The sequence below is a fragment of the Dermacentor silvarum genome, chromosome 8 (assembly GCF_013339745.2).
Source record: "Dermacentor silvarum isolate Dsil-2018 chromosome 8, BIME_Dsil_1.4, whole genome shotgun sequence".
Lineage (NCBI taxonomy): Eukaryota > Metazoa > Arthropoda > Arachnida > Ixodida > Ixodidae > Dermacentor > Dermacentor silvarum.
The window spans coordinates 116,688,287-116,704,446 of record NC_051161.1 but is presented as its reverse complement, the minus strand read 5'-3'; the positions used below and the strand labels follow the sequence as shown (position 1 = coordinate 116,704,446).

General features: G+C 49.4%; 1 protein-coding gene across 1 annotated transcript in view; it reads left to right on the top strand.

The window, feature by feature from the left end:
* Window positions 1–11,498: 11,498 nt before the first annotated feature.
* Window positions 11,499–16,160, top strand: part of LOC119461635 (pancreatic triacylglycerol lipase-like) — a 64,478-nt gene continuing 59,816 nt past the window's right edge. Inside the window, exon 1 of the mRNA XM_037723000.2 lies at window positions 11,499–12,030. Coding sequence (XP_037578928.1) covers window positions 11,670–12,030 — 361 coding nt within the window. The 5' untranslated portion in view covers window positions 11,499–11,669. The remainder of the gene's footprint in view (window positions 12,031–16,160) is intronic.

The window sequence follows — 16,160 nt, the reverse complement described above, 5'->3', positions numbered from 1 at the left end:
CGAAAACCACGAGAACTCTCCATTTGAAAATGACGCGTATGCAGTGATTATGCATTATTAAGCCGCACACAAAAAAAACATTCCTTGGGACCTTACGCCTTTGTCACTATCAATCCTTCGCGATTGGTAAAAATGTTTTCGGGCGACTCCTACTTCCCCGTTCTGTCACATGACGTCAAAAAACTGCACATCATCCCCACATAGTGATGCGCACGCATGTAAGATGCAGTAACATGCCGAAGAAAATTAATTAGCCGGGGACTAGCCCCGTTCCGAAAGGAATAGAAGTCCATCAAGGAGTAGCCTGTCCCTCAATTGTTCTGACCCTGGCGATTCGCAGCAACTGGCGAGAGCTGATTTTGATGCATATAATGTAAATTTTGCATGGTAGTACAATGTTTCCGTGCCCTTTCGGCTCGAATACAAGACTGATCTGCCAAATCTTCACTGAGCGTCCATTCCGATGGCATTTCTAACACCCGGTTGTACGTCGTCGCAGTTGTGGACGAGCCACCTCATGCTAAGCAAGGGGAGACGGAACAATCGAAGAGGCGGGCACCACTCCCCTGAACTGGTTATCTACTCTAACTGTCTTAGCTCTGCCCCACCAAAACCCTCTCCTCCGTTGCACCAACACCATCTAGATATCAGGCCTTCCCACTCCGTTTCGTGACGTCAGGCTACTTGTCCCAAATCTTTCACTGCATAGCGCAGCATGACGAAAGCAGTGACGCAATAATCAGCCCGGCTGCTTTTCGTGCCCATTTAAATCTATGCGAGTCGAGCCAGGTAGCATGGCATCATATAACAAAGCGTTGAGGCCTTGTACTGTCTAGGTGGTGTTGGTAGCAAGCTTCTCGCCTCCCGTACGCCAATTATATAAGGAAAACCTGTCATGGTGGGCAATGATATTCGCTTTCAAACCAAGCAAAGTGTCACTTCCTATAAGCAACGATAACATTTCATTCTACTGTTGGAACAACCTTGCGGGTCACCGCACGTGTTTGCGTCGAGGGCTACGTCAATTTGACGTCAGGAGATCTGAATAAACTCAAAACGAAATAGCTCGACGTTATAGCACAATTGTTTTGCAGACAGATATCATATGTCGGCCTTCTACTTCTTTGTGAATATTTTATCTTTTGTTCCGTGGTCCCCTCCACAGAAACGGGAAATATTATTCCGCAATTCTCACGCACAGGGTGCCGGTATGCCGTTGGGCAAACGTATTTCCTGTGAACGATGATATAGCACAGAGCGCACTGCTCATCTCCTGGTCCATACAGCATCACTGGCGTGGCACTCTTCCGACGAGCGCCTGCTTTGGTTGCGTCGAGCCTCTAATTGTAATGTTGTTCACTCGTTCCGAGCCGTTGGGTCGCAAAAAGTTCTTGCACGACAACGTCCTTCATAATTTCGGCCTCCAATACCTGCACCGGCCAACCATTGACGACGGAGCGAGGGTTCCCGGGTTTCATGGCGTTGTGTTGTGTGCCGCAGCCTTGCGCACTGCGCGTCTCTGTTCGACATAGTGGAGCGACATAATTTTCTCTAACGTCGATTCACGTGTCGTTTTGGCTGTGAGAAAATTCTGTTTTTGATTTTAGTCGTTTTGTAGTGCGAAGAATTCAATGGTCGGGTTATAAACAGGTGAGGATTCTCGGGATTCTGAAATTTGGCGTCACATTTATCATCATATGATGAAGGATTAGCATTTCCTTACAATGGCTAAAGCTTTGATCTGTGTGGGTGCTCGGAAAAAAAATATCGGCAGCCTTCATTTGCCACAATAACTCGCGCGAATATTCCTCATTGTTGAGAGGCAGTGCAAGGGACGAAGACAAACAACGCCACATATTGACCCGACTGGCCATTGCCTTAATATTTGGTTAAGAGACCCCAAAAGTTTTCGGAAGGCATTTGCATGTTCCCAACCATCAGTTCTCAGCGTGCTTGGGCTGTAGGCTGGTTTTTGAAGGCACCAAGGTATTCTTCAAACATCGAGGAATGGTGTCGAGGAAAGTCATGGATGACTTCCTTATCAGAAATAAGGGTTCCACAAGCATCATCCAGCCAACACTCTCGTTGCTTAAGTGTGAAGAACAAACGCATATGGTTAGTTCGTTCTAACCTGCAATCGTCAATGCTGCCTGCCTGGTTTGTGTAATTTGTCTCACGTTTGAGTGTTGTTTGCGCTAAATTTTGATTAGGAATCACGTGATGTACTCAGTGTGTAATGATTTATTTTTTGTTGTCACAATCAACTTGCAATTGATAGTGCAGCGCCGTGTTTGCCTCACTTTTTGCGCCTTCGTCCCTTGCGGAGCTACCCGAAATTATTAACCAACTTGCCCAATTATCTGCTCTTCAACACAAAATATCTGTATCGGGAGGCTACAATTGCAGGGTGCCAAATAACCGCAGTTCTCTTACATAACAGGCATACTGCACTTATACTACTGTCCTCAGTCATGTTAATTCATTATTATTATTGTATCACGAACATGGCGTCAACAAATTCATTCTATGGTACATTATGCAAAGCACATGCACTAGTTGCTTTAAACTTGTCTGTTGCTGCACTATATCAAAAGGGTGTAGTGACCCTCACAAAAGAGAGCGGTTAGACAGGTAGGCATAAGTAGATTTCTAAAAGCGATGTTCTCAAACTCTTGGGTAAGAAAGTATTTGAACTTTTAGAGCATATACCTGCATTAATCTTCTAAGAAGAAAGCATAGAAGCACATTGGCAATTGGCGAAGCCAGTGAGCGATTGTTGCACGCTAAACATAACCATACCATAATTTTAGCAGACAAGCAGTGACCGATGAATATGATAATAGTATAGTAACATAGCTGCTTCTTCTTTACAGCAGTCAACATTTATGTGAACGCCTCGTTACTTTGACTGAGTCGGCCACAAGGAGCATAGAACCTAGTTGGTCACGTTTTTAGCAGACTTGTTGTTTGGAAGAAGTGTTTTTTTTTCTGTTTACATATCACAAAAACAATTACAGGGACACTTGTCGAACCTGTAGATGAAGGCTAGTTAGAGGTCCCAGAATTAAAAAAAATATCCTCGCGCGGGGGCGAAGATGGAGAAAAAAGAAACCTGCAGTTGCCGGGAAGCCTGACAAGGATTCAGGAATTTTCGAAAACTATCGCGTTCCACTCTTAAACGCGAAGCTTAAGCGGCTTCCAAATTTGTTTAACGCGATTGTGATGAGGGCCCCATCTCGCAGGAGGAGGAGGAAACAACTTTATTTTGTTAATTTGCTTAGTGAGGGGTGGCTACCAGGTGGTGCCTTACAGCCACCTCCTCAGCTCTTTTGATGGCCCGAAGTTGAACCTCCAGGTTCGGGTTCATGAGTATCGCTTCCCACGCTTCAGGCGAGGGAGCGGCCAGGAGATCTGGTGGGGGGAGATCTCTGCAGTTCCAGAGAATATGATTTAAGGAGGCTATGGACCCACATAATGAGCAGTGTGGGTCTGTCAAATCAGGGTAAAAGTGTGCGTATATTTGTGGGCTGGGAAAGGAGTGCGTTTGGAGTCGGCGCCAGGTGACTTCTTGTCCCTTGGTGAGCTTGGGATGAGGGGGGGGGGGGGGTTGTCCGTCTTGCGAGGCGGTAGTATTGGGCAATTTCGTGGTATGTGGTCAGTGGCTCGCTGACCAGGTCCCCTGGGTCGGAGACGGGACCCACCGCTCGGCTGACGAATCCTCGAGCACACTGGTGGGCCGCCTCGTTCCCCGGGTTCCCTGCGTGAGCCGGGACCCATATCAATTCAATTGGGGTGGGTTCTTCACTATCTTGTTGTTTAGGGGAGAGTAGGGGGTGCAGTAGTCGTAGTGTGGCTGGGGCCACGATTCCACGTGCAAAGTTGGATATGGCGGTCTTTTAGTCGCTGATTATGGTTGTAAATCCGGCTGCTGCAGCGAGGGCAATGGCCGCCTCTTCTGCCTCCGCCGAGTTGAGAGCCCGCACAGAACAGGCCTTCCGTATTGGTGTTGCTCGGGAAGTAAATTGGTTGTTGTTATTGTTGTTGATTATCTTGGGGAGGCTAATTACGCTAATTGCGTACGTGTTATGTGGCAAGGAATATTGAGCAGCGTCAACTTATGCTGCTTCGGAGTTGGAGCCGTGGGTTTTGTGCAGGGCTTGAGCTCTTGCTTTTCGTCTGCCGTCGTGATGACCTGCCAGCATGTTCTTTGGCAGTGGCTTGATGATGAACCTCTTTCTGATGTTGGGGGGAACGGTGGCAGGATCGTTGTGCGTTGGAGACACTCTGTGCCCGATGCGGTCCAGGATCCAACGGCCTGTCTTGCTTCCCTGTAGTCGGTGAATGTGCGCCATGCGGTGTGCTTCTAGGAGTTCTTCCACGGTATTGTGCAACCCCAGGCTTAGGAGGTGCTCGGTAGGTGTGGTACGGATGAGCCCCAGCGCAGATTTGTACACTTTGCGAATGAGGCGGTCAGTTTTGCCTTTTCAGTTTGGAGTAGAAGTAGGTAGGGAAGGGCGTAGGTGAGCCTTGAGATGACAAAGGAGTGGGTGATTTGGAGCATCTCCTTCTCCTTCATACCTTGCTTGCGTGTCCTCACTCGGGTGATTAAATGGACCATCTGATTCACTGCTATGGTGAGACGATCAATGGTGAAGTTGTTGTGGCGATTCTTTTGTACAAAAAGGCCCAGGACCCTCATATAATCCACGTGAGGTATTGCAGTGATGTTGACGTACACGTTAATGTTGGGTAGTGGGGTTTTTATTCTGCGCCGGTCTGGGGGTCGCAGTATTAGTATCTCCGATTTGCTCTGCGAGCACTCTAAACCCGCGTCACTCACATGCTGGACGACTGTGTCGGCTGCCTTCTGCAGGGACTCTTCGACTTGTCCGTCGGATCCCGTGGTCGTCCAGAGCGTAATGTCGTCGGCATAGAGAGTGTGTCGCAGGCCGGGTATCTTGTCGAGTTTGGATGGTAGCGACTTCATTGCGAGATTAAATAAGAAAGGTGATAAAACTGCTCCTTGAGGAGTGCCGCGATTTCCGAGTTTGATCGGTTTGGAGACTAGATTGCCCACCGAGAGTTCGACCGTACGGTTGGATAGAAAAGCGCATATGTAATTGTACGTGCGTTCTCCCGGTTGCAACTCGGCCAAGCTGTTTACTATGGCAGTGTGCTTCACGTTATCAAATGCTTTGTGAAGGTCTAGGCCGAGTAAGGCTTTGGTGCTTGTACCACTCTCTGGTCTTAGGAGATCATGGTGCAGTTGAATGAGGGCATCCTGGGTGGATAGGTGAGCTCGGAAGCCTAGCATAGTGGGGGGAAGTAGGTTGTGCTCTTCCGTGTAGGTTTGTAGACGGCAGAACACGACGTGTTCCATTAGCTTGCCCAAGCAGGAGGTCAGGGATATGGGTCGAAGATTTCCGAGGTCGAGTTTCTTGCCCGGTTTCTGTATAAAGGTGACTCTGGCGTGTTTCCATTCCGGGGGTAATTGTCCGGATTTCCAGCATTCGTTCATGTACTTGGTGATGGCCCCTAACGACTTTGCATCGAGGTTTTGCAGCGTCTTGTTGGTCACACCGTCGGGGCCGGGCGCCGATGTTGTACGCAGCTTGTGGAGCGCGGCGCCGACCTCTGCCTCCGAGATGTCGGCGTCCAGTTCTTGGTTGGGGATTCCAGTGTATTGTGGCAGTTGTACTGTTGTTGCATTAGCGCTGCTGCTCTTCTGATTCTGGTGGGAGGTATTGATGTACCGGTTGGCGAGCTCCTCCAGCAGCTCTTCGTCGGTACCCGGATATTGGTGGATTATACGCTCGAATTGCTTGCGTACTGCCGACTTGGAACTACCGGGGTCAATGAGGTGTCGTAGCAGATGCCACGTTTTCTTACAGCCCATCTGGCCATTCAGGCTGTTGCAGATTTGGCCCCATTGCTGGCGTTCGAGTGTGGCTCTGTGGGCTTCAATGTCTCGTTCGAGTTTCGCGATGCGACGGCGAAGCTTCTTGTTGTGCCGTTGACGCCGCCACCTGCACATGAGGCCTTAGTGCGCTTCCCACATGTGGAGGAGGCGGGAATCTGTCGTCGGCTGGTCTTGAGTGACCTCCAATTCGAGCGTCGCGGTGGTCACGTCCTGCTTTAGCGACTCGACCCATTTGTTTATGTCCGAAATGGTGTCGGGTGCAGCTTCTTAGCGTATTTGTCGGAAATTGTTCCACTCCGTGATTCGCGCAGTGGTCTTGGCTCTTTTGTTGGTGGATGTTGCAATGGTAGTGGAGAGGATGCAGTGATCACTGCCTGCCGAGAGGCCCGTGTTTTCCCATCGAGCGCACGGTATGTTTCTGCACAGCGTCAAGTGTGGCGAGGTATCCTTGCACACGCTGTTTCCGATCCGCATTGGCTGCTGTTGGGCGTCGTTCAGAATGGTTAGCTTTCAATCTTGGATGGCTTCCCATAACCGGACGCCCTTTGGGTCTGATTTGGGATAGCCCCAGTCTGGGTGTTTAGAGTTGAAATCTCCAATGATTAGTATTTGTGCATCTTTGGCTAGCGCAGATGTTTTTCGAAAGATGTGTGGGAAGTCTGCTCCCCTTTCTCTGGGTGAGCTGTATATGTTTAATGTGAAGAGTGTTTTGAATCCCCTTCTCTTCGGTAGAACTTGAATGAGCGTGTCTTGTATGCTAGTGCTTTCAATTTCGTGCTGCACGGCCGTCAGATTGTTGTGTATTAGGATAGCCGTACTGGGGGTGTTGTGTGTGCCTAATTGGTTGTACTCCTTGTAGCTAGGGAGTTTCACGTGGCCGTTGGTTTCTTGTAGAGCTATGACGTCAGGGACGTCATCTTTTTGCTGGGGATTATTCTGAATATGCTGGATAATTTGCTGCAGGTGGCTCCTTTTTTTACGGTACCTCCTGCAGTTCCACTGCCAAATTGTTAACTTGGAGTGACGGGCCCGGAGCCATAATGGATTACATGGTCATTGATGTGGAGGCCTTCGTGCGCTTCCCACATATGGAGGAGGCGGGAATCTGTCGTCGGCTGCTCTTGAGTGATCCCCTGCACTTGAAATGCTGAAATGGCTTTGAAATGGCTGTACGGCATGCTCATGAGGTGCGTTTCTTGGCCAGCTGCACGCCGAAATCGGCTAGCGTGGCCTCTGTAAAGCTTTTGAGTGTGGCAAACAAGTTGTTTGTATCTATAATGGCCTGTTGCATCGCGTTAAAGCGTGCATCAAATTGGGGTTCTAATCTTGTCGCTAGTGTAGATATGGCCGCAGACACCGCTGCAGAAATTGCCGTGGTGATGTCAGCTTCGGCATGAAGGGATGCAGTGGATGTGGCAGCCTTGCGCTTGCCGGCGTTCTGTACTGGTTGTGGTGGTGTTTCCGTCATTGACGGAAACACCACCACATTGCTGTGGTGTGGAAGAGAGTGATCCGTATTGCTGGCTGCAGGGGAAGAGTGTACTTCTTGTGTTTGCGTAGGTGTTGGAGGTGTTTGTGTGTGGTGGTTAGTGGAAAGTGCCCTGTTAATTTTAGTCTCGAGGGTTTGAATGTAGTTCATTAATTTTGCAATCTGGGACTGTTGGGAAGAGATTTGAGCTTTAAGGAAAGAGTTCTCCCTGGCCAGCTCCCTCACCTGTGAAATGGCCGATGACGACGCCATGATGGAGGCCGGGGGTCCTTGATCCCAGGCCACCTTCCTGGGAGGATGTTGCAGGGCCGCCTCATTGGGTGGAGCTCTGCTGGACGACTGGGACCACTCCTTCGTGGTGACTGCCCTCGAAGACGAGGGAGTCCTTTGGGTTGAGCGAGATCTCGAGTGACGTTTTGAGCACGGGGTGCGGGACCGGGACCTGCTGGCTCGCCGTTGCGGCGTCCCTCCGTCGCCCCCTCGGGACAGCGGTGGGAAGGAGGTTGACCGGTTAAGGGAGGTTGAGCGGCTGTGGGAGGTGCTGCTAATGCCCAGGCGGACCGGGCTCCGTCGAGTGATGGGGTTGTTAGAGGGCCCGGCTATTGATCCTTGAACTTGATTTGTGGTGTTGGTAGAAGTTATCTTCTTCTTTATAAAGCAGGTATTTACAGTTCGAGCTGTTGGTGGTATGCGCTCCATTGCACACGATGCAACGTGCCTGGCATTTGGGCTCGGTGTCCGACATAGGTTGAGGGTGGTTGTCGCCACAGCGGTTGCAGTGGTCTTGCTTGGGCAGGGGGCATACATCCGGGCGATGCCCTACTTTTCGGCAGTTATAACATGCCTCCACCCGACTGTAGAAAGGGTAAAGGCGAAAGTCCACTCCGTGGTAGAAAATCCAGCGGGGCAGGAAGTCTCCGGTGAGCGCGATGAGAATGTCTTGTCTTGCCCATTCTTCTTCCCCCGACGACGGGCAGGTCGGGATTGCTTGCTTGAAGGTCCTGCAGGATCTCTTCATCGGTGAAGTTATCGAATGCGTTGAACATAATGCCCCGTAGAGCATCGTCGGGCGGTGGTGCGTAGACGTGAAAGTCGATATTGTGACCATCGAGTTGAATCGACGTGATGCTGAGGTAGGTCTGCGCACGTTTGGAATCCGCGACGCTTAGCGTAAATGTATTGTTTGTGGGATGAACTCTCACTTTGTCTCTGGAGGCGGGAGGCTGGTCTGGTAGCGAAGCTGCCTTAAGTAGGGAGTCATATAGTTGCCATGGCGGCACCTTTGTTAAGTCGATAGGTGTTTTTGGCCGTCCTACAATGTGGATGGCATCTGCCGGCATCATTGGTAGCGGAGCGCATCTTCGTAGCGGGGGCGGACGCGGTTTCACTTGATGTTGTTGGTGTTTCGGCGCAGCACCATCACTAGCACTGCCTTCCCGCGGGTTAAGCTTAGCTCGGAGTTCTCTCCGACGCTTCTCTTGGGCTCGGTACCCGGGCGACTGCCAGGAATCGTCGTTCCACTCATCTTTCGAGATGGTGGTGCCTTCCACCAGGCAAGCCATGTCGGTGGGCGACCGGGCGCGGCGGCGGGGACAAGATTCTACAGCTGTGACGCGCAGCCTATGCGTGCAGCTGTGGCGCAAGGCCTAGGCGTGGCACCGTACTCAAGCTAAGCCAGGTAGGCTTAGCCGTAGTTGGCGTTGTTCAGCAAAACAATAACTCTCACCCGAGAATGTCCAGCGGGATCGGGTCGGGGATGCTGTCCACGGGTTCGGCAACACTTCGTACACCCACTCGTGGTAGAAGCATTGGCCTAGTAACACGTTTATAGGAAGAAAGCCGGGAAAAAGCAAAGCTCGGTGTAGACGCGCCCGCTCGCCAGGAACGTCTCATCTCGCAGAAACAAACATCATCTCAACATCATCATCATCATTTCATCATCAGAAACAAACAAACATCAAAACATACATCTCGCAGAAAATCCTGCGTCAGTATCGGCGCCAGCTTCGGCGTAGGCATTGGCATCCATGGCATCCGTGGCGGTGAAATTCATCCCGAACCACCCCGACCACAAAGGCACTCCGCGTGTCGCAAGGTGTTAGTGAACAAAACTTGCATTTCTCAAATTAAAATCCGTCAGAAAAATCGTAAAGAACGACTTAACTACAACCTATTACACATGATAGCGCCGGATTGTAATTTGAATGTGCGAGAAAACATAATTCTGCTACGAGGAAACTCTAACACAAACCCCTTTTCCAGCATTTCTACCATAACAACAGCGGATCGCTCGGGTACGTTAGTTGCAAAAACTCCATCCAGATGGCGCTCGCCTCCTCGGCAGCGTAAATCGGTCGCGGAGGGCCGAGGCGAAGGTGGAGAAAAAAAAATGAATGTAGTTCCAATCCTGCTCAAATCCTGCGCTTGTGTGGTTCAAATGCAGCGCTCATGCAGCTCCATTAACTTGAAACCTGGGGAAGTGCGAAACAGTGACGCTTAGAACGACAGAAAGCTGAACTAGTTGGTAAGGATTCATAATGCTCATATAATGAAACATTATGATGCGCCGGTGTTTCCCGTATGTTATCTCACCGTTGGTTTGAACTACACAAGCGCAGGATTTGAGCAGGATTGGAGCTACATTGGAGTTCTGGATCCAAATTCTGCGCTTGTGTACTTAAAATCCGGCGCTAATGCTACTCCACTAACGTGAAATCTGGGGAAGTGCGAAGCAGTGATGCGCCGGTGTTTTCCTTATGTTATTCTTGTTCTATTCTTACACAAGTCAGGAGGAATCGAGCGCTTGTGGGGTGGTGGCGCCCTCTCTTGCGCTGCGCTGGTACTAGACTGGCGTTTCAGAAGCAATTTTCACGAGTTTCTGCTAATTAATGCGCTTAATGCTTGATTATTGCTGTCCTTTAAATTATTCTGAATCATGTTAGTTTATTTTGAACCGGTTTTGATCAATTCTGCGCGTGTTTTGACCCTGTTTTGAGATCTTGCTTTTGCGCGTGACCACGACGAAATGACATCCCATTAGACGCCGACAGCCCGGGTCCCTAAAGTGCTTCGCACTTAAAAAAATAGAACCACAACCCAGGGTAGCAAGAAACATGGCCATCAATAGAAAGATCAGAACCCCTTTGAGCTCTGTGCTGTCGTGCGCGCGAGGTGCAAGGTCATGCGCTCGATCATGGATTCTTTTGTATTTTGCATACAAACTTTGATAACAAGGAAAAAAGTTGTAAGAAATATATCGACCTTAAATTGACCTTGGTGAATATGATGTTTTCAAGGGCAAAGCACAATTTGGCATGTAAATTAGGCAATTCGATCAGTATTCATTATTATGGCTGACTAATTTCTGCTAACCGGCCAAATAAGGATATAGAAAGAAATATTCCCGCCAGTGCAATGCGTCTGCTGACAGTCAGTCAAATTTTGGTATCTCGTACCTAGTTCTTTTAATAGCTTGGTCATTTTAGCTAAAACATCCAGTACACCGACAGGGTAAGAAAGGTTTGTGTTCGCGCAAGTCTCCCATTTTCAGCGCTAACTTCTGCGTCAATTTCGCAGGGTCTTCGTGAAAACAACGGCACCAGTACCAGATTGAGCTGGTTAACCATCATTTCCACGTTCCCTTACAGCTCTTGTTAGTGAGCGTCACACAAATGGTCTCGAAACAATGCTGCCTATGCAATAACACTTGATCCTCTAGTACCGTTACGCGCACGAAAGGGGCGTAACGGATGATATGAAAGGGTGAGGCAATGACACTAACCGAAATTTCGCGAATGAGGAGTCGCGGCGGAATTTTCCTCCGTAACGAGCGCGGGGCGCGATATGCACCGCTACCTTCTCGCCGCACGGCCCCGTAAAGGGGTTTCCTCATTGAACACTCAAGAAAAGCGTTCGGGGCCAACGGGCGCACGTTTCCGGCGTCGCCTGTTGCTCCGGTACCGCGGCGACCGTCGAGAGCGCTAATGGTTATGACGAGAGTCTGGCCTCGGGGGGGATTGCCCGCTCACGCGCAGGCCACTGGGCAAACCGCGCATTGCGTCGCGACGCTTCGCTCGTCCGCTGCTCGTCCCCCTTCTCTCCCTCGTATGGACACACGGACTCTTCAAAGACGACGTCTCTCGCAGCGGGAGCCGTCCGGCCAGCCAGCCAAGCAGGCAGGCAGCCATCCGAAGCGAGGCGGCCTGACCCGAAAATACCCAGAGAGAAAAGGGCGAGCAGCAAGGGGGCCCGGTTCGGTCGATGCTCTGGCAGAAGCTACCCTCGCCGCTCGCCTTGCCCTTGCCGGGACTGCTGCGCTCGCTCGCGACCAGGCCGAAGACGAGTCCGGTCTTGCGCCGTGACGCCCTGCCACCAGCGCTGTCTTGGCACGCGCCGCCGAGGCCCTCGGAGAAGCAGCGTGCGCGCCCAGGGCCCGGAGCCGCCGCCGGCCTCGGCTCGCCCCATGAGCGCCCGTCGATGGTCGCCGCCTCGTCCACCTTCCGCTCGGGAGGCTGGCCGGCCGTGCCCTTGCTGCTCCTGCTGCTGGCGGCCGCTGCTGGTCTGGCCTGCTGCTGGTGGATCGCGGTCTCGTCGGCGGCGGTGGTTGCGCCAGCAGCGTCGGGTGAGTCGCGCCGTTTGTGGTGGAGGCGGGTGGGGAGGTGGTCGCCTGCGCGCACCTCTTGACCCCTCGCCCTTATGTGCGACTAGAAACCGGTTGCGCTCCGGTAGTGCAGGTGCGTCTGGGGTCCAAGGTCGCGCAGTGCGGTTGCCCCCACTTCGCTATATAACGTCGGCCGAGGGGTCGTTGCTCGGGGCGGGCGGGCATACGTGGCGGCGCCGCGACTGAAGGGAGCATTTGTCTTCTGGGAGGCAGGCGATGACGCGATAAGTGTCTGTGTGCTCCCGAGTTTAGCGAGCGTGTCTTGGCGGGGGGCGGATTTTAAGGCGTTCGAAGGTGTGTTTAAGCAGGTAATTTGTCATCGTTAAGAACGGTCGATTTTCTATTGGTTCTGAGCGTTTCTTGGCGAAAGCTTGCATGCCTGCTGGTTTACTTCCGTACTTGCGATCAATGAAGGCAAGCGCGCTTATGCCGAAGCTTGTTATGTTGTACTGTTCTCTCCAAGGCTTCTTCTACCGCATCAGTTAATTAGCGCTATATAGTCTGCCTCCAATTTCGCAACTCTCCGAGAAGTTGTTCAGCAATGAATGACGCTATGCATTTTTCATAATAGTTTTTTTTGCACTGTTTTGTTTACTCTCGCTTGCTCTTAAGCTAAACCTCGAATTTGCGGCACGCTCGTAACATAATAAAGATACCGGGAAATAATTCGCCTTTTGTCTCCTTACATTAAGTAACGGGCGATAAATGAGCCTGTAACAGCGATGCCTTCGCGAATTTTGTAAGCACGTTTAGCGTCCTAAGAGTATTAGCGTACGCATTGCGTTCTAAAGCTTTGAAGTCTGCAGAACCCACCGGCAGCTATCTTTGGCTGATGCACGAAAACTGTCGGGATGTCGATCATATACTTCACTTTTGCTGAACAACTGCGTGAAATGCATCGAGAAGGGCGAATACAGAAATCAGACATCAAGATACAGAAAGCAGACATCATAATGCAATAGCCACTCAACCATTGTGGCGAGTATGCGAAGGCCTTTCGGATACTTGAAAGGTCAACGTACGCTCGGTCGCCTGTAGGAAAGTGTCGTGCTCGCTGAACTGAGGACGCCCTGACCACGCGGCCATCCGTAAACTTTGTTGATGAACTTTGAAAGTACGTAAGCCTCCTGAACCATGAAGCTTGTCTGACGCTTTGCTTTGCGGTACCGTCTTTGTGAATACTGGAATGCGTTATTTACTCCGCCGAGGTGGGCAGTGTTACGACTTAGGAATATTGTGGATGTCGCTGTGGTTTCGCCCGCCAATTATAGAATTGATCTGACTCGTTGCGAATAAAAGCTGTTACAGACACGCAGATATTCGTTAAACCTGCGTTGGCGAATGGAACAAGCACCGCTTTCTCGATAACGTTTAAGTGCGCAGTGCACATGTACAAAATAAAGCGTCCTGTAGATGTCGTGCATTTCATTACCAAGCAATGAAGTTAACGCCTACCATACGTTACGTGCGGGCTCTGTTGAAGCGCTATTTGGTCTACATTTCTGGCAGTCCTGTGAGCTCAGCTCTACATTTGGCAGTGGTGATTTTATTTCTGGCTATAAGAATAAGGTACTACCCATTTAACATAGGTTCAATTACAGCATCGCTAAGGCACTGTGCGTTAAATTCAACAATGATATTTTGTCTACACATAATTCCGCGTTTCTCGTAGCTGATCGGTGCCGCAGTGCTTGCCGGAAGAAAAAGTAAACCAGAAACTATTGTAGGACCCGTCCCAATTGTCTACATTTTTTGCGTAGTTTTAGCTGAATGATAATCGAATGAAGACGAGTGCAACAGTTCATAGGGATTATAGACAACTATTGTAGTTGTCAGGTCATTCAGTCCAAAAGCACTGCTTTCTGCTTTCTTTAACAACTTTAGCATGCAAAAAAGAAAGAGAACAAGAGTATAATGCTCAGTGAACACAAAAAACAGACAGACGCAGGTGTAGAAAGAGCTCGAAATTTATTATTAAAGCCAAAGCAAGCTTTAAAAGCAATGTACTTTTTTACTGAAGTTGAGCAGACATCGAGTCTACTTATAAAAGCTCGTCTAATACTGTTTTCTCTTTTTTTATTTGTTCATGAGACGTATAGAGCTCACTTTTGGTTTAACATTAGAGTTGATGTTATTCTTTATGGCAGTGATGAAATGTAACTTCTCTTAAAACAAGAAAATATCAAACATGTACAAAGCTTTGGACGGAACCTAACCATGTGACTAGTTCTAGTACTACATCTATTCCGCATTGCTAGAACTACGATGGGTAATCTCGCTACTGAGGGCCGCTCATTAACTCCATATAGACTCTACATCTTAGTCTTAATAATTCCTTCTGTTTAACTTATCCAACCTTTCCTTTCGGACTACCTTTGGTGTTAGTGCAGATTTGCTTCAAACGGCAGTACAATCACTAAATTTGAGTAGCTGATTTCCTCGACCTATGTAGAATATATAATCGTGCCAATGGACGTACTTCGAAAGCGTTCTCTTCAAGTGCTTAGAAGACAACGCTCACGACAAGATTTTAACGCACATGGTTGTCTTTCGTATTAAATTTGAGAGATTCTGAGTAATAGCCCTGACAGCAAAATATTCGGTCACAGCCGCGTCTTAACAGGAAACACGGACTTTATTATGTGCGGCTGCCGCGAGAGCTGTTCTGAGTCAACTCGTATTCCAAGACCGGTGACTCAAGTGATTGCGCGCACCGGTCGGATGTCCAATCATGTTTCCTTGCCAAGCGAGGCAGGGATGCTCCAGACTGGTAGAGACGTGTCACAGTACACGCAGCTTTATCTGTGCACGTTAACGTTTAATAAACAAATATCGTTTTGTCAAAGAAGATGAGACAATTCAACATTATAACCACAGGAAGCCAACAGACAACAGACAAATAAAATGTCGGTTGGCTTCAAATGATTGCGACTAACAAAAACTGATCCTACCGATTCCAATTTTTCACGTTCAATCCAACATAGGCAAAAGACGTTTGCTTCCCAGTAAACATTGACTTCCCGTTTTTATAACTTAACTTACCGTTTGCTTTCATTACTGCCGCATTACTTTCTCGGCATAAGAACGAGAGAGAGAAATCATGTTCTTTATTAAAATGTTTGGATAGGCCACCGTACCATTATCTTCTTTTTAGCGTCTAGACGCAAAGATGATGGGATGACCAGGTATTGTCTGCATGAGAACGCCGTTTCTGTGAGAACTTGGTACCCAGATTTTGTTAGGGCAAGCGGCACATGAGCCCGTGTACAGTTAAGAGACTGAACTGTTGGCAGCAAAATTTGGCGTACACCATTAAAATGAGGTTCACAGACTGAGCATAGTGCATTGTGCATATTTTGTAAATACTTCTTCCCGTCTAAGCATAGAAGTAAGAAGCGTTTTATAAATCGCTTTATTTAGGCCAGGAGCAATACAATAACGCTACGTAACTTACTGCACAGCTCCTCTGCTCTGCTACGCAATATTTCCTTGCTGGCGACGAACGGGTTTTGCTTTAGATTTTGCAAGAAATTAAAGGACTTGGTAGCAGCTCGCGTGCATGCACAGTTTTAACAAATTACGCTAGCGACAAAGCTTTCGTATAACCTTCGAATTTGACATGCGCAGAAGGGACGAAAGCCCGTTTCTTTTTTTTTTTTCACTCTCGTTCTTGTCGGCAGTCTAGGTTAAACAGGGGCTCGCGTGAAAAGCGCCCGATTCGAATTGTGCGTGCCTTGGAGCGGACCGTGCCAACTGTTTCGTGGCGAATGCTCATGCGTCCTGGTAGCTTTGTCTCGAGGTCAATGTTTGCTCGCCCGCTGATTCGTGGGGCTACGGGTTTGTTTTCCCTAGCGCTTCTTGCGTGCTGGACGAGGCGTTCTCAGGGCGGTATTTCTATTGTTCTTCCCCTGCCAGCGAAAGGCAGTCTTTAGTCGCATTATTCCCACAGCGCGTGCAATGTACTGCGTACTTTTTGTTTTAAGAGCAAATAAATAGATAATAAGATGTTCCGCCCTCCTTCCAGGCCTTTCATGAGGCCTTTCAGGCTGATTGTATGGAGCCCAGCCTTTCATCCGTGCCTGCATGGTGTC